At 30.1% G+C, this 22,906-nt stretch overlaps 2 protein-coding genes across 2 annotated transcripts in view; both read right to left on the reverse strand.

The window, feature by feature from the left end:
* LOC132737848 (uncharacterized) overlaps window positions 1-11,861 on the reverse strand; it is a 29,449-nt gene extending 17,588 nt beyond the window's left edge. The window contains exons 1-6 of the mRNA XM_060725208.1: window positions 11,570-11,861; window positions 10,787-10,891; window positions 4,838-4,963; window positions 1,330-1,524; window positions 857-1,072; window positions 211-240 (exon numbers count right to left, since the gene is read on the reverse strand). Coding sequence (XP_060581191.1) covers window positions 211-240; window positions 857-1,072; window positions 1,330-1,524; window positions 4,838-4,963; window positions 10,787-10,891; window positions 11,570-11,861 — 964 coding nt within the window. The remainder of the gene's footprint in view (window positions 1-210; window positions 241-856; window positions 1,073-1,329; window positions 1,525-4,837; window positions 4,964-10,786; window positions 10,892-11,569) is intronic.
* Window positions 11,862-21,173: 9,312 nt separating this feature from the next.
* LOC132737849 (uncharacterized) lies at window positions 21,174-22,731 on the reverse strand. The gene is made up of 2 exons (XM_060725209.1): window positions 22,199-22,731; window positions 21,174-21,597 (listed from the first exon to the last, which is right to left on the reverse strand). Exons 1-2 carry the CDS (start codon window positions 22,729-22,731, stop codon window positions 21,192-21,194), a joined length of 939 nt encoding a protein of 312 aa, XP_060581192.1. The 3' UTR covers window positions 21,174-21,191.
* Window positions 22,732-22,906: the final 175 nt, after the last annotated feature.

Raw genomic sequence — 22,906 nt, forward strand, 5'->3', positions numbered from 1 at the left:
AAATTTAGAAAAAAAATAAATATGATAGATGAATATAAAAATGTCAACATAGTATAATATAAAAACGATCCCAGCATAACAGCTACTTTTCTTATATTAAAACTTTTTCCTTATAGTGTATGTAATTCAAAGTCGTACATTCTTTCTACTAAGAAAAATTTTTATGGAAAATTAAATAGTATAAAGAACAAAATATGCATGCTTATTTACCTTTCCTTGTTAATGGAAAATCAGCATCGTCTGAAATAAAAAAAAAAGACAAATAAAAACACTGCATCTATTGTTGTTACAGAAAAGCAACGATTCGCGAAATCAAGTCGGCGGAGAAACAAAATGGGAGAAGAGAAACGTCTAATATACCACGCAGTGTGATAAATTATATTATGCTCAGAAACAAAATATGCGCACATTTCAAAAACTGGTTTGCCATAACTGTTTTTAAAGACTATTGAATTGCAATTTGATTAGGATTTCCATATAATATTAAAACATTACCCATTCTCTTATTCTTTCATATGCTAATTCGTATGATTTTTCTAATGAACTATAAAGGTAATTTTTCATGTATGTGATACGTCATAAAATATTATCGGAGGCACTGTAGGTCCTTAGAAAATGAAAATACAACCTTCATTCAAAAGGCTAGATCATCAACAATTCTGATATTCGCTATCAAAGATGATATCTAAAAGTTTGATGAAATAGATAATTGTTTAATCAGTAACATGTCCTGTCAGTATGATAAATATTTAAAGTAATTTTACCATTTGTTCATATACAGAGAGGTTTAATTTTGGTGTTATATTTACCATATTATATCAATGAAACGATAATTGTCATAAATCTAAAGTCTTACCGATTGCCATCGTAATTTTGTCTTGCATTGGAATGAAGTTATATTTCAGCTGGAACCCCTCCGGAAATGGGTTTGATCCAAACACGTTGCTTTTGAATGGCTTATATAATATATTTGTCGTCCCAGCCGGGAGAGAAATGTTTCCATGTGGTCGATCCGAATTACAATATTCCATTCTTTGTTTGATATAAGGACCTTGAATTCTAAACTGAGACTCTAAAAACAACAGTGTAATAATGTTATATCACTGTCCGCATTTGTGAATACAAGTACACATTCAGATTAAATAACAATTATCCCTATTAACTTTCAAAGAAAATGTACGTTATGATATTTATTACCCAAGTTTTATTCTTGAAATTACAAGCCGAAAAATATTCGTCAAGCATGTTTTTTTTTAATCATGCCCAAACATGGTTGGTGCTTTGTCATTGATGTTCTATAAGGAAATAAAATATAGGCTTAAACCTTACCAGAGATACAACTGATGTCAAACTCTTTGAAATTTATTGTCATCATTATAGAGTTTGTTGGTCCTTCCAACGTCCACACGTAAATATGGTTATTAACTTGATCATCATATCTTCCCAAAAAATTGTACGAATACAAATCCATTTCTGGTAACATACACTTCCTTGTTGTATAACTGCTCTCACAAATTGCAGAATCTTTGGAAATAAATAAAATAATCTCAGTATAGTCATAGTATAATACATAAGTGTGACTCATGATTTTTAGGAAAGTTCAGATACAACTATGTGTACATAAAGTGCTGGTTCTTTTTTCTTTATCAATCTGTCATTTATTTGCATATATGACAAAACAGCATGTTTGAAAAAAAAAATGTAATAAATTTCAAAACCATTGTGCTTACCAGTTTCCGTTACATGAACTTTGAAACCTTTGCCACGGTACAGCATGTTCCCTGCAGGGCAAGCGATAAACGTCAAAAATGCCATTTTGTTTATTATAGAAAACCCGGGTATTTTCCCATTACTACTGCCATTTATTCTACGGAGGTTCTGGTCATCGACAGGTATCGCCGAAATTAGGTCATACGTGATATCATATGATGAGTATATAATAACATCTCCGCAAATACGGTTGTTGAGAAACGTATCGTCGCCTACAGGCTTTTTATGAAATATTAATTGCTTGATGTTAGTTTGAATCATAATTACTTTTTTTAATTAATTTGCCTAGATATAGTTGCTAGGTAAAATGTCTTATCGTTGCTATGTTATATCATAAATTGTCACCTGTACAAATATATACTGAAAGCCTTATGTAAATTAAATGAGGTGGCATTGATTGTTGCAAAAAAAAATATTTGTCAGGAGAAAATATGCCATTTTTATATACAAAATATCGGTAAGTAAAGAATTGCAAAAGAAGAAAAGGTGTTTAATGGATCTAATTGTGTCATCTATGTTTGGAAAAAAAAGTATTGAATTAGTTTTACTTTAAAAAGATATATAAATATTATTTTGAAAAGGCGTTATTGCTTCTTGTTAAAAAGATTGTAATTGCATTTATATTGTTGAACTCAAAACACTCATCTGTAAATATTTTTGATTGTCTTCTTTAATCATTCATTTATTTACACAATCATTCATTCTTTAAGCATTTATTCATTCTTCCATGCATTCATTTATAAGCAAATATTTATTATACCTCTGTTGACGGCCCAAGTCGGTATTACTATTTCCACATTTATTTTAATATACAATTATTTACCTCAAAATTTCGCAGCGAAATGAGTGTGAACTGTAACATGGAATTTTCTATCGGAAGCTGAATTTTCCACGTATATATGCCATTGAACGAGCGCGTCATTGGATAATAAAAACCTATAACAGCAGTTGATGATATTAATTTTGATGACTCAAAATCGAACATTATTTTCCTGTCTGAACCAAGTCTGAATGTGGCAGCTGCAGACGTGTTCCTTTCTAAAATTAAGATAGAAAACGATAGAAATTTATGTATCATGTATTTACGTCATGATCAGGTAGAAAAATATTGTAGCAAATAAAATTGCTATGGTGAAATAAAAGAAATATATTCATTACATATAACAATAGATTAGTGAAATATAACTGAAAATTATACTTTTATGATATCACAGAAAAAAATAAATTAGAAATTCATTGAAGCCAAACTAGACCAATATTTGAATGAATATACACATGAAATGAATATAAAAATGCATCATTTTAAATGAATAGAAATTGCTACAAATTACGCTCCTTCTTAGTGGTATACACATTATAACTGGTGACAAATAAATATTCGCACACTTAGTGTTAAATGTTTTTTACAAAATTATTCTTCAAAGTGGAACTTGTGGTATTAAAGGCTTAACAAGCTCAAACAAACCTGTATTTCTGCAGCCGAATAATTCGAAGTTGATACACAGAACGCCTCCAGCGTCACAGCTAGAGGGATATATTCGAAGAACGTTCGCTTGAAATGGATCACTAAATATGAACGACCGTGATTCTCGTGAATTTATAGGTTCATGATAAACGAACGGCTGGAAGGCGATATATCATTTGTAATACATGTAATTTGTAAAAAAAAGTATTTGAATTCCAAATGTAGCCCAGTGAAATTTGTTTCCAGGTGAACATATTGCTCCTATTCAGACATAAGGCGCACATATACACACATATACATATATTTTTCTTATGAATTTTATGAAAGTTTCAGATATTGAACTGCAATAGTCTTAAAAATGACAGCAATGCCGGGCAAAATAGCTTTAAAAGTAATTAGCATCCTTTGAGGTATGTTGACATTAATTTCATCCGGTTATTTATTTAAAAGTATGTTATTAATAATTTCAATAATATATGTCTGATTCAAGAGCATTGAGATATGCAAAATTAGTATTTAGATTCACTGATATTCAAATTAGCCCAAGAATGTACACAATTTATCAATGAACACTAATTCATTAGACGATAGTACATGTAGTTGGTAGATATGCATATGCGTTTATATAAAAAATATTTTAAAGAAAACCATCGTAAAATCACATTTCCCAAATGCATTAAAACCTTTATAGTTTTTCAAACAACAAAGGCCTATAACTTAAAAAACTGATTTGAATGATATGCCATTAGCTTCAATCACGGTGATATTCAGGTAATGTTTTATTTAAAACTGATCAATCAGTTCAGACAGAAGGAATGACTTAACGAAAAAAGGTCATGGATCATATCTAATTCGTTTTTTGTTCTTTATTTCTTTTTGTTTTGGAAAATATCTATTGCTTGTTTATCGTTAAAAGGACTCTTATCCTAATCTAGTTGCTCGAGCATATGGACAGACATATGGACAGACATATAGACAGACAGGGTTATTTCAATATCTCTTCCTTTTTTATTGTCGACGGATAATGATACATAACCTTTTCGTTGTATACTTTGTAGACGTTTGCTGTCCGGCTATGTTCTAAATCGAACGACTTGCAACTGTTATCGTCTTGTTTACAAATATCTTTCTCATTCCACATTTTTATTTCCAGTCCATCTATTGTGATAGCCTCCATGAATTTCACCTGTGTTTAAAACGTGATTTTAAAAAAAAAATGATAATTTAATGAGAGAAACAGTAAAACTTAAATCTCAAAGTAATTTTCCTGACTAGGTCAGTCAAACACTGTTGCTGCCAGTATTATACATTGATTGCTTAAAGTAAACAAACACATCATGAATTTTGTCACATAATACGCACTGCAGAGCTCTAACAGCAAAATTACATGAGCAAAGTTATCAATATTGTTAATTTCCAACAAATCGTTCAAGACTATCATAAACATGTTAATTAAAGCAGTGGCGTCCAGGTGTTAAGTACATACCAATAAGACACCTTAACATAATGTGGAATAATAAATGAGATAAAAAGAACCATCAGGAAAGATTTAAATAACAACCTGGATATATGGTTTTACATCGGATGAATTGGCACACCAACCAGTTAAATGAGGACGGGCTTCTCTTGGTTCGTGTGATTGCTGCCAGGAAGATGCCGTTATTTGATTCTCCGAAATGTCAAAGTTATTCATACCGAATTCTTGGTTACATCTTTCACTGTAAAAGCCTGAAAACAAATCAGAATTTCATTTTACAGAATTATTCCTTGTATAATCTTGTTTTCAATTATCGGTTTTGCTAGCAATTAAGAAAACAAAATAAATTTATAAGTAAAAACATACTTTCAATGTTTTCTGCAGGATTCCTTGCATCGTAAATAAGGTGTGGCAATGTTTTTAAACTTTAAACAATTACTGTACTAGTATGTTACATTAGGGTTCGCTAATAAAGATAAAAGAATAATTTTCCCCGATTATCTTTATATTGATACGCATTCTAATATAAAACATTTTCCATTGGCAACAATGCATCTGGATTTCGACGTATGAACGTATAGATTTTATATATCACTTGCACAATTGCTCTTAAAACGTGCTTAATATAGCTTCAATTATTTTACTGTACAATTAAATGTCTGTAGCTTTGTTCTTAGTTATTATCAGTGCTAAAATATGTTTGGTAAAGTTATGTATCGAAATCTGGAAATGGGCCGATCTTTTGAAAGCAATGAAAGCAACAGTTTTATATGAAAATTGTAGATTCGGTTTTATTTAGTCTGTTCAAATGAGATAAGAGAAATGTGCAACAACACCCGCGTGCCCCTTAGCACTGACTTAACCGGTTGTCAGTCTTCAACACTGATGTGTTGGTGTCAATGATCCCGAAGGACCAGGCAAATATGAAATCATGAAGTAAAGTAGGGCGGCAACATTTTACATGGCACTTGACACTTGTGGTGTATGAAAATCTGGAAAAGGGTTAAAAGAAACCCGTTGGGGAAATGCCAGTACACTATCTTAACAACTGATAACAATGTAATTTTATCATTATGCACTGTAATCTCATTGGGATATTTCATCAATATTGAGATTTTACATTAATATTGAAAATATTTGATCGATATTAAATAAGGATAGTGAGATGTAAAACAAAAAATAGATACCAGTTTGAATCGCCGAATACATTGTATTATTGATAAAATTGACTACTATTTGGTTCAAATCTGCTGTTTGACTTTTGAGATACATCATTTTCACTAAAATAACAAAAGTAATAAGTTTGATTTCATCATTTTAAATAGAATTTTACGTCTTTTTACTGAACGAATTTATGATAAATCAGTTTAAACCGCATTTTTTTAATTGATGTTTAGCATCTACGTTATTGAAATACATTTTCATTTCTGATATATAATATGGTCAATAAAGTAAATGTTAAATTAACTATCCGATTAAGACAATAAATTGAATGTTGCTTTGTTTTTCTTTTTTTCTTCTTTTTTGTGTTTTGTTCATTTCCGTAAATGTTTATTGAGCAAATTTTAAGAATTGCAACTTTCGACAAAAAATACCTGTACTTTATATAACGTGAAAATAATGAATACGAATACAAATACAATTACTGCAATAAAACTATAAGGCAAAAAACAATTTTTTTTACATTTGATTTATATATATTACTAGTTCTGATCATATTATTTTCTGAATGAACGGTCATATGAAGAAATATATTTACCTTGATCCAGATCATAAGACATTATAGAAATAAACGTTTTCTCGAAGTCCTTTGAAAAGTCATCATCAAAATCTGTGGTGTTTGACTTAAACAATATTGTAACATACCTTCCAAACAGTGACCTAAATTGATCAATATTGTAACAGATAATGAATGAAGAATACACAAAATATACCTATAATCTTTAGTAAACAATCATTACTAAGCTTTATACTCGTATATCCCTGCATTGCAAATTATGTTCTGTAAATGAATCTATTTTAACGCAGCATGTCTCCAGATTCATGCTTATTTTCATGAAAATATTTAAAATGTGTTAAAAATTCAATGTATATTCAAGTCAAAGAAAGCAATTTACACATTGGAAATGGCACTTTCAGTTAACCAAATTACTTTTACACTTACTTTAACCTTATTATCACATTTAGATATTGTTAAATTTGTTTATGTATTTAAAGTACCAGCTTAACTATATGTACTCTAATGTTATACCTTTTACATCGAATAACCACAGGACTGGAAATAGTAGACGTGTCTACAGAATGTCTACAGATGAAAGCTCCGTCGTTCACATGACTCCATCTGTTTTCACTCACGAAAATATGTTCCAAATGATCTGAGATTCAAAAGGAATTAATTGAGAATTAAGGACAGCTCTGCAATGCGTCATTATGAGATTAATCACCTTGTTAGTACTAATCAAATAAGAGACACCATATATAAAAGTTATTCTAAGTAAATTACAGAAAACATTTTTTTTATTTTTTTCAATATATGAAATAAAAACAACAATTGTATCACGAACATTTATTTTGATTAATATATAAATAAAAGAACTATTGCGATGAGGAATAATTCGATAAATAACTTACAAAGATTCAACATGTCAATTTTCGAAAATAGTATTCCGGATACTAATACAGTTTGTCTCGCATCAAGCATTACCAACGTCTCAAAATAGTCACATTCTTGCACAGGTCCTTAATTAGAAAACAAATTTTCACAATTCTTAACATATTTCTATGAAGGGTTGCACAACTTACAAACTCACCAGAATATAACAGTACCAAGAGAAAACAAAGAGTGTAAATTTATATATTTTTCTCTCCTTCAAAAATATTTGAAAGCTATTATCTTTCCATCAGTGTATGATATATTCAATTATTGCGTATGTTACTTTAATTAGTAATAAAAGATGCGATCTTTTTTCTGAATATGACATGCGAAAATCCCATATTTGAGCAAGTGTGCCAATAAGCTAAAGCCTACGGGCAAATAAGTCACCAAGAGCAATATGGACTAAAGGGACACTTGCCCCATGTTATAACCTATACGTATTACTTAAATAAATATTCTTCTAATATTAAATAATAGTGGTGGTTCCTTTGCAAATCACTTTACAATTACACCAAAGGTGCTTCTGAACCTTAAGTCATGTTAATGCTGAAACCTTGTATAATTCTTTATTTATTTAAATTTTGCGATTACTGTAAGAATGTTGTGTGACTAAAACAAACCGTTCTGATAATGGTAACAGCGCTGATTTATACTCATGCTTATTCCTACAAAGGCATAACCGTAACCAGGGTATCCAAACCATTCTTACATGAAAAGTAGAAAATAGTGAGAACATCAATTGCATTTAGATTATTTACATCAGCTAATTAAATTGATATTATATAAACAATTATTTCATTATATGCTTAGCGATTTATTTGTGTCACTGTTTATTTAAAGGAAGTATACACCCCTTAGTTGTAGAGTTGTCCTAATCTTAAACCTTCTTCCAAAGTTGTCTATATTATTTGTGTAATGCTACTGATTATTTTGGGCGCATGAGTCCTGCAGCATGGATTTATGTGTGTATTTACTCTTGTGTAATTGCCTTCTTTGTCCGTTACTGTTATGCTATATATTTTCTTTTTTACGACAATTTCTTATTCTTGCCATTAGAATTCAGAATTATTATCATAACAATAGTTAAGGTCACATTATCTGTTAAGTAACATTTACGTCATCCACAAATTAGATTTAAAAGATGTTTGATGTCAATTTTCTTCCCAAAAGGTTGTTAATAATCTTGAAGTACGTATTTAGTTCAACTAAAAAACATATTATTGTAAGTAAAACATATTGTTTACCAATCATTTCTTGTCCATAGTCTGAAATAAAAACCATGTTTTAAATAAATTTCGCAAATAAACATCAATCTCAAGCAATATGTTTCCTTGACAGTTGACAAATAAAGTTGTATCAGTAAATATATTTAACATGAAAGCACTTTGTACCATTTCTGATCATTCGCTTTAAAGTAACTGACGTTAAGGCAGGTTTTTCCCAAAAATTTCAAATATTTCGACCGGAGATATTTTAATAGAACTTATATAAAACAGTTTACAGTACATCGTTACCTTAAAAAGAAATCTAAACTTAAAAGCTAAACTATTATATGCTTTTAATTAAAAGTCCTTTCTGAAATACATGATCTCCTTTTTATTGCTATAATCAATTAATAGTTTATAGATATCACATCCTTTTGAGGGTGATACCAGACACAAGTGACGTAACGCTTCGGTATATTCAAGGAAAACATTTAATACCTAAAACGCCGTTTGGAAATGTAAAGGGCCGAAAAATTATCTTGCCATGGATACACTACAAATTGTTACCTCCTGAGGTCAAATAAGGCTAAACAGTTTGTAAATCAAAAAAGGGATAATAACAGTGAATGTTGATACTTTAGTTACAGAAATCGTTAAATCTTTATTTTGTTTAAATGAAGAAGTGCATATAAACATTTGTGTATTTATGAATATTTCATAACCTGTCTTTCCCCCATCGTTAAAACTGCTAGGTACTATGTGGCAGAATGTAAACTGATAATATGGCAGCCATTCTCCAGAACTGTTCATGATACGTGCCGATAATGGCACGGGAAGATGTTCTTGTGTAATTATAAACCCATCCAATTCGGGACACTCTGTTGTTTGTGTAAAATCCTAGAGAATAAAAATCGTCGTGAACGTAAGTACATGGTCAAAAACAAGGTTCAATGGGCTCAAGTTTTGCAAATAAGTGTTCGAAGCTTGCAATAAATGATTTAAATCACATGGCATTTGTTAAGAATGCTGATAACTGACGATCTCTAATAAAATACCATACAATGCTATTGGTGAGGAAAGAAATGATACTAAAATGTATAAGTTCAATATTTGTTCAAATTGCACTTTCTTGCAAAATACCCATGAAATGATAAAGAAAAACTAAGTATTTAGTACTAAAATAGATAAATACAGAATCCCTAAAGAAAGCCCAACACGGCAAAATTGAAAATGTTGCAGGCTCGGTTTGATTGAGCCTGTTCATGGACGGTACTGAAAAGTGCAAGTTACCGTCCACGCCCCCTAGCACCGGCTTAAGCAGAATTCAACATTTAAACATGAAATAGTAAAATTTTGACTAAGACTGATCATCGCGGTATGGACACATTTGCTGATGTTTTTAATTGAAAACTTTCAACATTACAAGTTAAAATGATGAAAACTGCTTTAGCCGGTGCCACGGGGCGTGAACGGTAGGACCGTTGATAAACAGGCTCATTCAAAACGAGCTAAAGTATATCATTGAAATTTTGATATTTTGAGCGCTTTTCTGGGATTCTGTTTTCTCTGTTTTATTCCGCCTAAAATAAAAAGATGCCATTATTATATTTTATATTTTATTGTTCTATGTTTACCTGTAACACCAAAAACGGATTAAGAAATGTAGCTTCTTGAACGACGTCGTCGTTAGAAAATATTTCACGTCTGCAGTAAATTAATTGTAAATCTGAAATCGAAGATATTTGAAAGCCTGTGTGATCTTTTATCATTCACTTTAAATATTTTACAAAACAATGAAAGAATAAAAACACGTTTATTTTATTAGTGTTTAGTGTTATATATATTTCTATTTATGTTATAAATACCATTCCTAACTCATCTCACAATCTGGTATTTATTTACAAAACGTTGCTTTGACACGATCTGCATAGCAACTAGTCAGATTTTTTTAAGTCCGAAAATAACAAATCATTTAATTATTAAATTATTGATATGAACCTCTCACATTAACAAATATAATTATAATAATAATAATAATAATAATAAAGAATGTAATAATAATAATAATGATATATAAATTCATATACATTTAAAATACATCGGAGACCAATCAACTGATATTGATAAGAGCCATATGTAACCAGTATCACCTATAATATGACTATAGGCGTATAAATTAAGTTAAACAGTGACATTATGATTAGAGTGCTCACCTGTAAAATCTTTAGTTTCTATCACCTTATGGTATGGAATGTGGCCGTCAATATTGTAATATTGAAGTACTGGTAGACATATGGACATGTTATGTGCACTAAAACCTGAACATTAGATTGACAATCTCATCAATAAATAGTAAGAAAGCCCTTAAAATCATACATTGTTCTTTCATGAGCTTGGCCAATTGAGGAAATGCAGAGAGACATTTTTTTTGCCTATATATAGAATATAAAGGTGAAATTCGAATCTATATTTATTGTACACTAAAAAAATTTGGAGAAGTACACTCAATTCGTTGTCCTCTTGTTAAATTGATGGCAAGGTAGTTCATATAGCCCTGCAGTATAGAGTTAAAGAATAAAATATATTTTACAAAAGTAGACCAGCATTGTAATATGTACCATTCTTGATGTAACAGTTTTTATATCAGTCCATGGCCATTCCTTGTTTGATGTTTTAATAGGTTGACTAGTTATATTTTCTTTATTTTGTTTATTACATATTGCATCTTCAAAATAACAATACAAATACAATTTTTTTCAGGAAAATAATAAGTTTCAATGTACTCGATATAACGTACCTGTAGATCTAGTATTAAATTTTAAACTAAAGCTTTACTTTTATCAGTGTTACAGAAAAAATGTGGTTTTTGTGTAAGAATAACACCATATTAAGTGATATATTGTTATTAAATTAAACCATAATTCGCGCGCTTTCAAAAAGCAATTATGTTAAAAGGGGCAGGTCAGTCATAACACTAAAATAATTAGAAATTGTACCTAAGGGACATCCTTTGTCTGTTCCGTAAATCCCATATGAGCCATTAAACCAGCGTATACTGTCTGACTCTGTCAATTGTTCTTCAGATTCAAAGCAAAAGTTTAGCTGCAATGTATGTTTATTAAATGGCCCAAGCACTGATGTTGAGTTTTGAAAAGAAAAATTCATTACTCTTTGTTGACATTCCTCTGTATATGATTCAGGTTCATCTAATGGAAGAAGAGTTGATATATTGATATAACCAGTCTTCCAACCTTTTGAAGCACCATATGGACAGCCATCCTTCGACATTGGTAAAACGATTGATACATATGGAGATTCGTTTGTGTGAACACCTATATCATATATCCAATGGTTTATGTTTAAATATTTACAAAATAACTGCAGTTTGTGTCTTTCTTTTACAGTAAAATAAAGGTAAAATCAACACTGAAGAAGAAGGCTCGGTCGATTTAATTGAGACTGTTCTTGGTAGAGGTAACTAAATCATTCAATTTCCAGTTTTAAAATGCTTAGATATGTTATATAAAATTTCGGATGCGTTTGAAATAGGGTCAATATTCCACGTTTTCTACTATAGATACTCGGTTTGTCAAATATATTTAAGACTTTTAATGATTTTTATTTTTGAATTTCATCACTAAGTTTTTAACATACTAGTAAAAATGAAAATTTTGTATTTTATATAAAGTCATCGGCAGAGATTTTGCTTAACATTTTTGTTAATCTATCACGTCATGTTTTAATGTGCTATTTAATATAACTATTTTTAAGGAAGGACTTTTTTAATGTTTTACATATAATAAGACATTTTAACAAGCGTTGGTGCAGCTACATTTACGAAACGAATTTTAAGTCCGAGAAAATTTGAAAAATGAGACAAGTTCCTTCCAACCCTTGTTATAATCATGCAATTCACAGGCAGATAAAAATTGAAATAATTATAAGAAACAGTACACTTCAGTATATTTATTGTGAATGATGTTATTAATTTATTTTTCTAAAAGTCTTTTAAATAATTATGGCATTTTAACGTTTGTTTTTCAAAATAAATCTGTTAATAATATCTAAATATCTATTATTTAGTCATCTGTTTATCACAAACTTTACACTTTTTATTTTACAGATGGTAACTTTAAGTTTTAAACTATGAACAATTCATTATTACTTTGTATATAAAATTTATTGAAAAATAAAATCGCTAATGTTTCATTACATGGTATAGGAAAATGTTCTATATACAATAAAAAGCCAAAAGTCAAAATAAAATCTCGATGACGGGGTTATCCGTTGCATTATCTGTCAAATATGCAATTAGGATCTGTATTCTTAAAGTTGATTGGTGGTCCACAATTGTCACATTTTCCGTATGAATTTCAAATATTGATAAAAGCAATAAAAATGTATCATTTGGATATTATATATTATCAAATATTGATTGAAAAAAAAATATCGATCAAATTATTAACACTTAGTATAAACATTTATAAGATGAATAATACATATTTTATTGCAAACAACTTATTATCCATTAATGTACAAAATAATTTAATACTAAGATATCGGATGATATAATAAATTTTATGTTTTTTATGATAAGAACTCCCTTACCTTTTGTAGAACTAAGCATGTATTCTAGTAACAGAATAAAACTAAACGATTTAAAAAGCCTTGCCATACTAGTTACTTCAACATATCATCGTAACAACTATAGTTCTATCATACAGACCAAAATATTCTACTGTTTTACATGCTTCAGTAAGAAAAAATACACTAGAGTATTTGTTGTCTGAAATGACATTACATTAATGACATTAATTAATACGTAATAGATGAAAGCGCATTAATTACATTAATCAATACGTTATAGATGAAAGTGCATTAATTCGTTTTAACAAGCTTTTTGAAAAGCTTTTAAACAAACTAGATGAAACGGTGTATTTGATCCATTAGTGCTTATCTACTATAAGTAGAGTTTTTTTTTTAAATAAACATAAGTTCTTTGATTTCAGCTACATTAAGGTTTATTATTATTATTATTATTATTATTATTATTAAGATTATTATTATTATTATTATAAGTACAATTTATAGAACACATTAATGTAATAACATTACTTACTTTTTATAACAAAAAAAAGTGAAATTTAATGATACAAAAATAATTAAATATACATATAATTTTACATTTAATTGTAAATCTTAATATTTTGCAAATCATTACTTTTAACAAGAAGCATTTGTGAGTAACTACCATAAACTTTCGTTTAAAATTATAATATTAAAACAGGAACATTTCATGAATAAGAAATCACTAATGCCTTTAAACTTAAGTACAATTGGTCACGCTCTTTCACTTACCAACGTTACTGAAACAAGAAAAATGTTGGACACTACTTTCTGTGCTTTTCGTTAACAAGAAAACCTATCATTTCATTGATAGAAATTTACTTTAATTGTAAAGTTTAAAGTTTAAATGATCATAGGGTTGATGGCAATATGTTCTTTCCACCAATCAAGATCATCTAATGTAAGACTAAATGGCTTAAGTACCTTCATCGTGGATGACGACAAGGTTGTTTGTTTTCTCCCATTCTTTTTAATCTTTAAACAGGGAAATGACAAATATCTCAACAAAGTCTCTCTATAACATTCTTCAAATGAACATTATTTGTAGGTAAGGGTTACTTGCATCAATAGTTTAATCAATAATGATAAAAATTAATTGTTCCTTGTGCGACAAAATTTGTCGTCAAAGGTATGTGGTTCTGTGAAGCTGAGTATTGTTGGCGGATTTCCGTGTCATAGTGAACGTCTATTTTGGTTCTCTTGTTTCTCTATTTTCTTACTTATTAATTAATTAATTAATTAATTAATTAATTAATCAATAAAACAAGAAGGGGAACTCTCCTGAGTACATACCTTTTGTAAGAATCAATTAATTAATTAAACATTACATTAAAGCATACATACGAGAGGCAGTCATTAAATCAAGATTTTATGATTATTATATGCTTGTAATTTTTCTCCAAAGGGAAACTTCATTTTAATGAAATGACGTATATGTGTACTCTGTAAAGAGATTTTTTTATGTGATGACTTTTGATGACAATAAAATGGTTAGTAATATAACTTAATAATAGTATCATTCAATTTCTGAAGTACTTTAGAGGATGAAAATGACCAGAATAATATTACAGATTTATAAAAGTCACCCTATTTCATGTGATAAAGATGAAGGGAATGTTTGTTGTGATATGATGTACACTTGCAGCAACCTTAACCATCAACAAATAATTTCTAACAATAAATTACTTTGCCATTAGTACAGATATATTAAACAAACATATTCCAATATTTGATCAATGGTTTATCAAAATTTACATTTACAAAAAAACACAAATACAATAAGATACTTTGCTCTATGTTTTAACCATATTTTAATGTAACGAATTTCCCTTTGATTTTTCCTTTTTCAAATAGAAAATAAGCAAAATTAATTTTAAAAGAAACATGCACGTCTTCCTCAAGTAAATGAGATTATAACATAGGAAATGATAAATAGCCCACAGCATCTAACAATTCATGAAAGCCAAATATTTATTGAGAGCAGTAGTGGCAAACGTAAACAAAAGCTTACATATATTTTTAAAACTTTTAAAACTGTTTGCTGATGAAACTGTTTTCACATAATTATAAAGAAATATACAATTATTAAATATAGACTGGGGGAATATCTTTGAACCATTACAAACCCGCTGTTATGATATTTTCAAACAATTTCCCCAAACAGTATCTTCATTTTACATTATAAATCCTTTGTCTGAGCTAGCCTTCACATTTTTCAACAACTTGCCATTGAATATTCTTGATAAAAATGTTAAATCAATTAATTCTTAAATTCCCTCAACTGAGGTATTTTTTACTTGACGGGGTTTAAGATATTTGTCCAATATTAATGTAACATTTGATGCATGTCTAGACCAATAGCTTTTATGCAAGTTTTCAGAACGTTCCCTCTCTCCGTTTTTTTCAGAATCAACATTAATTTTGTATTGTGCAATATAACCCCAAAAATAAAAATAAAAGGGTTGCAATGCTTTTCACTCAAACCGGGCTGAGAAATGCACACAAATCGATTTTCAATTTAATTCTGAGCATATTTCTTTATCATCTCTTTATTATCATTATTATCCTTTGCAGATTTTTGCAGATTTTCCATTTTAAGTGCTTCACTTGTTTTATGCAGGAATATCACATTTTATGGTTTTAGGCTTTTGAACTCAACGAGTTCCTTTAAATTTGGGTCTGAAATATCGGTCTTTCACAAAGGGTATGAAAAGTTTATTAAACAAGTATTGTAGTGCTGCCTTCTATGTACTAAGGAGAGTTCCCCTTCTTGTTTTTCGTAAGATAAGTATTGTTAAGTCTTTGTTTAAAACAGTAAAGAAACCTGATGTAGTTTTAGCTCTTTTAAAAAGTTAGCACTCTCGAATATTGCTACAGTCATGTTGTCGTTGACGTTGCCGTTACCGATATTATTGCATTAAGGTATTAGGACCCTAATGGGCACTATCAGGAACTAAAGAAATGACATCATAGGTCAGATGTATACCTTAAAGTAGGCCTGTATGCAAAATTTAAACAAAGTTTACCGTACAGAAATAAAGTTATGGCCACTTTTCTGAACTCAAGCTAGAATGTTATGAGGGCCCTTTTTTAGAAATAAGGAACCTTTAAATAATCTGCAATAACATTCTAATGAAAACTGTTTTCCCATGAATTTTTGGTAAGAAACAAATAGTACCATTCAGCTAACAATCCACATGAGCAAAATTATGGTTTCTACTTAAAATTTATGAAATCTGTATAAAAATGTTACCCTACCCCACCCATTTTTACCACATTTCTGACCATTTTTCTACTAAGGGAGCCTAATTCAAAAAATTCTTAAAATTTACCCAAATGAGTGCCTGTTTTCAAAGTTTCCCTAAATTTTTTTAAAAGTATATTGGTTGATCTTGTAAAATATGAAATACTTTTACCGTCTAGTTTTGATTATATTACACTTTGAAAATATCAGGTACCATATTTGTTATTAGATTTAGCATAATTTAGCCAATAAATACCTAATATAAATTAAAAATTTAAAATTAAACACTTTTTTCTTCCATAAGGGATATGAGAGATACATAAATCATGCTAAAAGAATAAAAAGGAAAGAAAGTTGACCCGTCTGGGTTTTGAACACTGGCAGCCCTAATTTTCAATGTCTTTAACAGTAATTCTAGCCTATTTGAATACATTTCAAAGCAGAGGTAATGCTTTAGGGTGCTAATACCTTAAATATTCCTTATACACTTTGTCTCCATCTAAAGGTGCACTGCATCTAACACAAAACGCATCATTGTAAGAACTGATGCATTATGTCGTCATCTATTTATCTTTTTATCTGGAACAGTATAAAACGAGTACAAGTATGGACGTAATGGAATTTCCATGTCGTAACTCTTCCCTTTAACTTCAATTGTCCCAACTGCTCTGACATTTGTCAAGGTAGTATCTAAATGTATGCAGTTCACAGCTATGGTGTTACAACATTTATACGCAGCCATTTGACACTTGCGTTAAGCCTTGCTTGTTAATTTTTTTTGCCACTATTTCGATAGACAAATAAGCATTTTGATTTCACAAGTTTAGCCTACCAATATTTTTTTTCTAGGGTAACACTAAATATATAAATACGGTTATAAACAGGAGTCCAAGGAAAGAAGCGGATTTTTCTTTAAATATTTATTGATAATAGCTTAGTTCTCATAAACAAAATCGTTCTGATTTCGAATTTCTAATTAATTCAATATCCATTAGAGTAAAATGTAGTTCTGCATACATGATGCATTGATTGTCGTAACAGATGAATGAATTGTGTAAAGTGTGCAATGAAGAACCAACCTATGGTCACTTACGTTCTATTTATTTGAAAATCACTGACTAGGTAACAACAATACGTTGTCTAATTTGACTTTGAAACAGCCTGCAACTGACCGCACAACTTCATCTTGAAGTAGGCTACAAGATGCTTTTATGATGCAATAAAACATATAATAGATTTTATATACTCGTCCGATTGGAATGGGAACCAATATGTTTTTACAGAAAACGAAGAATTAAATCAATTAAGAATGGCATTTATATTTTAGTTTAGATGCCATGTATGATGAAGAATGACATATTTGCTATCTTTTCACCAAGCTTCGCTACATTTCTTCTATAATAAAACATATACTTTTTTCTGTCGTCTGCTACTCTATACTTTGTTAACTTCTGAACTCGAAGTAAAACTTCCTAATATAAAGATGGCGCGATCCATACAATCTGGATGCGTTGTACTTCTAGGTGCAGTTTGATATTGTCATGTTTAAGTGAGTTTCAACAATGAGAAGGAAGAATAATCAAATGAATAATATGTATGTATTTATTTTTTCAACAAATTTGAACTAAAGCATCACGGTTGCAAGGCAAAAATGATTTTTTTTTTTTTTTTGATTACTTTTTACCAGCTTTTTACCAGGCAATGCTGTCAACTTCAGGCTGCTGCTAGGCTACAAGGATGCAATGTTGCTTACCTGCAAACTTCACGAACACTATGTTTTAGTCAGTCCCATAGCATCGATAAGCGGAAGGTCTGCTTTGCAAAAATGAATAAAAACATTTTCAATGCTCAATACCATATATTTTAAGAAAATGTATTTTATTAAATATCATATAAATCTCTTTTTTAATTTTGTAAAGTAGATTTTAGCGTTTCTTCCCAAATTACCCATTTTTCCTGACTTCTGTATTATATATTCTATCAGAATAAGACAATTTTATCAAAACTCTCCGCTTGAACAACAATTAAAAAATACTTTGTCTAGCGCATTTCTTGTTTCCAAGTTGCCATACGGTTTGTGTATAAGAAATAACTCAAAAAGTTGATACATTTTAAAAAGTTTCATCACTTTACAAACGACCGTTAAATTGTTGAATCATTACTAGTTTTATTTTTATTTTAAATGTGGTCAGTTTTATGAACATTTACGAATATTCTCTTTAAGTTGATGTTAACCCTTCCTCTAAGTAAGCAGACATTATTACTTAACTTACAAACTTAATTACCTACAATATATATCACTAGGCGTTCCTCTAATAGACGGAAGCAAAGTCATTACGAAAAATCCTATATCATCTATCTTAATTGCTTTATATATCAGATATTTTTGATGTCACGGGATTTCGTAATGTGAACATACGATATACTGTGAAAATTATTGAATTCCTTCTTCTCTGAAAACAAATGCTAAAAAGAGTGCAAACGTGAACACGGCCTTTTTAAAAAAACGAATTTAAATGATATTGAAAACAAAAGCGACCTCCATTTGTGTGCAGTAACAATCCTTCATCAGTGACTAAAAAAGGCAACCTCGTGAAAGATTTTTTTTCAAAATCGACTGTATTATTTGTGTAGGGTAATTTTAATTTCAATACAGCAAATCTATCATTATTGTTTCCTTTTTGTCAGGTATGAAATAAATGATATATATCATTCTTTTATGATTTATGCCATAACAACTCGTGTCCAGTCATATACAGTTTATCAAGGAGCTTTCATGTGTCATGTTTTATGATAACTTTCAAGAGATCAAACTGACTACTCTTACCAATTTCCAATTATATGAGAAAAAGTCAAATTTAATGAAACTGTTGTTATATACAGAGTATATATGTCTACCCGCTGACCTTAAGAGGGAGAGCATCGGATTTGTTATTGAGGGGTCATTGAATCGATCCTCCGTCTGTTTAGCTCATTACGGAGATCATCGGGTTTGCGATTGAGGGGTCGGTGAATTGATCCTCCTTCCACTTAGCTCAATACGGACATCATCGGATTTGCAAAATGAGGGGTCGATGAATCGATCCTCCGCCCGTTTAGCTAAATACGGAGAGTATCATTTCGAATCTTGAATAAGGTATTTCCGTGAAAGTTGATCTCGGACATTGAGACTAATTGTTATTTGTCTCGCGCCCTTTGGCGCCAAGTATTGTACGATTTGGAATAAGACGTGTGATTTATAGCAAAATGACACGATTTATTTTGTGAGTTCTCAGTAATTTAAAAGATGAAAGTACATAAAATTTGTCATTTACACCATAACACGTTGGGAACCATTTAAAAGTTCTTACTTTTGCCAAAAATCTTTTATTTACAAATATCTTATTCAAACTTTATGGATCTTTGCTCCAAAAAAATATAATGTTCAGGAATAAGACATCACTTCTGTGTTGTTATACTTTTCTTATCTTTCGGGATCATTACTTTCAGCGCATTTAAGAGTTGAAAATTGAGTGCCGCTAAAGCGGTGCTAGGGGCAGATGCACTTTTTTATTATTCCAATTGTACAGACTTAATCAAATTTTCATGTAATTTTGTTGTGATGAATGCTTCCGAGGGATCATCTTTTACCAGATTTGTTGAACTTTGCAAAGATTTTAGGGATACTAATTTTCATTGGTATCACATCACGGTATATTGCATTGGTGAGTATTTCTTATCTTGTATACTTGTGTAATTTGAAATTCAAACAGTTCACGCGAAAAAAATATCTTTTTGATTGTTTTACCTCTAAATCAAAGTCCGTCGCATATTTTGAAGCGTTTAAAGTCGAAATACAAAATTTAATGATTTCATTATTTGACTGCTTTAAAGCATTGTGATATAAAATTTATAAATACGTAATTCAATTCATATAATCGACAGTCATTTTCGTTGGATCGTTAATTGGCACAACGGATAATCCCCAATAGAATTGTTTTTATCTGATGAATTACTTGTGCTTTTGTAACTAAAATGGGAAAATTTAGAATATTTAACTATTTTACGCTTGTAGCTGCAGAGAAAATTAATTGATTGATTAAATTTAACAGCAGTGACTTATTTTTTCTATTAGTTCAAGTATTAGATCTGGATGCCATATTCCATTTTGTTGTTATGTATATTTTAACTCGAATACATTCTTGTTTATAAAATTTCATTTAAGAAACTTCTAAATAACAGGTCTGACAATAGGAAGACGAGAAATGAAACCATTGAAAATTATTTACACATTCATTTCACATTTATTTCATAAATGATGAAATATTATAATTTATACGTCGGATGAAATTAATACACAAATAATAGATAGAAAAAAAACATACACAAAAGCATACGTTACGTGACCTGTGGTTGCCAATGAATAACAAAATTATCTTGAAGATAATAACGTGTTAAAATTCCTCAAAATGTCTGCTTGTCTAAATTCATTAGTTTTGACATCACAAAAACGTCAAAGTTTGTGAACAAATGCGTTTTCTTTTAACTTAAGTCAGAACAATAACATATTGATTATATTGATAAGGACAAAATAAGCAAGTATCGAATTTAAGAAGGACATAAATTTTCATTCTCTTTCGATGTGTGTTAACGCCATATAACTGATTTCTACTACAAGCTACAAGAAATAACTTAGTACAAGTACATTTATGCTCAACTTCATATAACGTAACAAATAACGTATGGCCAAAATGCTCACGATGTTGTTTTCATCTTGCTACACTCGTGGTCTCTATCGCCGCAATCTTATTTCTGCGCCTGATGATGAGATAAATGCAAAGGTTCAAACAGCCGCCGATGTTGGAAAATATTGTCCCAGCATGAATCAATGCCTGTGGTACGTTGACATCTATAAGTGTCCAGATACCTGACGGACCTAACGGCCACCATTGAATTATGAATGCTACAACAAACATTGACATGTTTTTAGCAGCTCTTTTTGACTTGTTAGCAGTATTCTCTGTTTGTATATCTTGATGAAGACCGCTAGTATCTTGTTTGATCTTCCTCCATGTGATAATATACAGACCACTGTTTAAGGTGAGGAAAATTAGAAGAGGAACTGTTGTTAAGACGATGTTAGCTGTACCACCATTAACTCCATCAAAAAGACAACTGAAAAAGTAGTTGAATTCAAGAATCAAATCAATATATTTTGAACTATAGGTGTTTCACCGATATCAGTAAGTTATTTCTGCCACATTTTTTTTCTTTCTGAATTCTGTATGTGTGATTATTAGAGAGTTACTGTCGAATTTTTAGAACATCTCTACCATAAAAGTAAATATAACAATCAGATTTGCAGCATCTTAACAATTATTTAATGTATAATGATATAGACATCATGCAAAACTATTTAAATGCAAGAAATGTAGAAATAAAAATTTCTTTTGAGGTTTTGTAGTCCTTGATTTTAGCAACAACAATTCATTCCTTTTTTCCTCTTTTTTTCCTTTATCATCGATTTTCAATCAAAAAGTTAAATGAGAACGAAAAAACTTAAGTACATAGGGAAGTATGTACATAGGGAAACATACTGTTTACCCACTTTTAATTTTGTACTACATGTATTATCTGTCATCATGAAAATTTCAAACCTTTCGGAAAGTCACATCAATGTTAATTAAGGTGTAATCTTTATATATCGTTCTCACTAGTACAAACAATCAATCAAAAAAGATAAAAGAGTGGGAAATCAAAAGGAAAAATGACTTACAATGACCCGGCAGGTCCAAACTGTTTGAAAGCCCCTGCGATCGAGGCACAAACAAACGGGATTCCAAAAGTCCATGTCAGAAGTTTCCAATCATATTTGCCGAATATAAGTTGTTTCTTGAAAACCATAATCATAAACGCGTTAATTGCCACAACATTTGACATCAAGATTTGTGAAGAGATGAACTCTACCAGCAAAAACCCATACAAGTCGCAAAGTTCTTTCGGTCGCACATGCTCCTTCGTGACGACATAGTGAATATGGTCCATGCTGTGAACTATATTAAATCCTCCGTCGCAAATTGCCATGTAGACGACAAAACGATTACTTTTTGACCATGTGAAGAATTTTCTAAAATTTCCATGCTTGAATACAAAGGTTAATGTAATAATGGCACAACTAAAACTGCATAATATACAGACAAGCGCGGGGATATGTATATAATAAAATGATCCGTTAGATAAACCATACACCGGTAAGTCATACCCACTTCTTAATCCTGGTTTTTCACTCTTACTTGAATTTTCATTCATTTTAGAATATCTTCTTAGAAGATTATTGTTAATGTTGTATAATATGCGGTGTCAGTTTCACAGAATAAGCTAAATTAAGCAACAACTTTTATTTATCGAAGCTACTACATTAATAACGCGACGCATTTATATATGTAAATATGTTAGCCAGTTGAATGAATTCACAATGATAAAC

This window comes from Ruditapes philippinarum, unplaced genomic scaffold (assembly GCF_026571515.1).
Source record: "Ruditapes philippinarum isolate M1 unplaced genomic scaffold, ASM2657151v2 ctg125_1_1_1_1, whole genome shotgun sequence".
Lineage (NCBI taxonomy): Eukaryota > Metazoa > Mollusca > Bivalvia > Venerida > Veneridae > Ruditapes > Ruditapes philippinarum.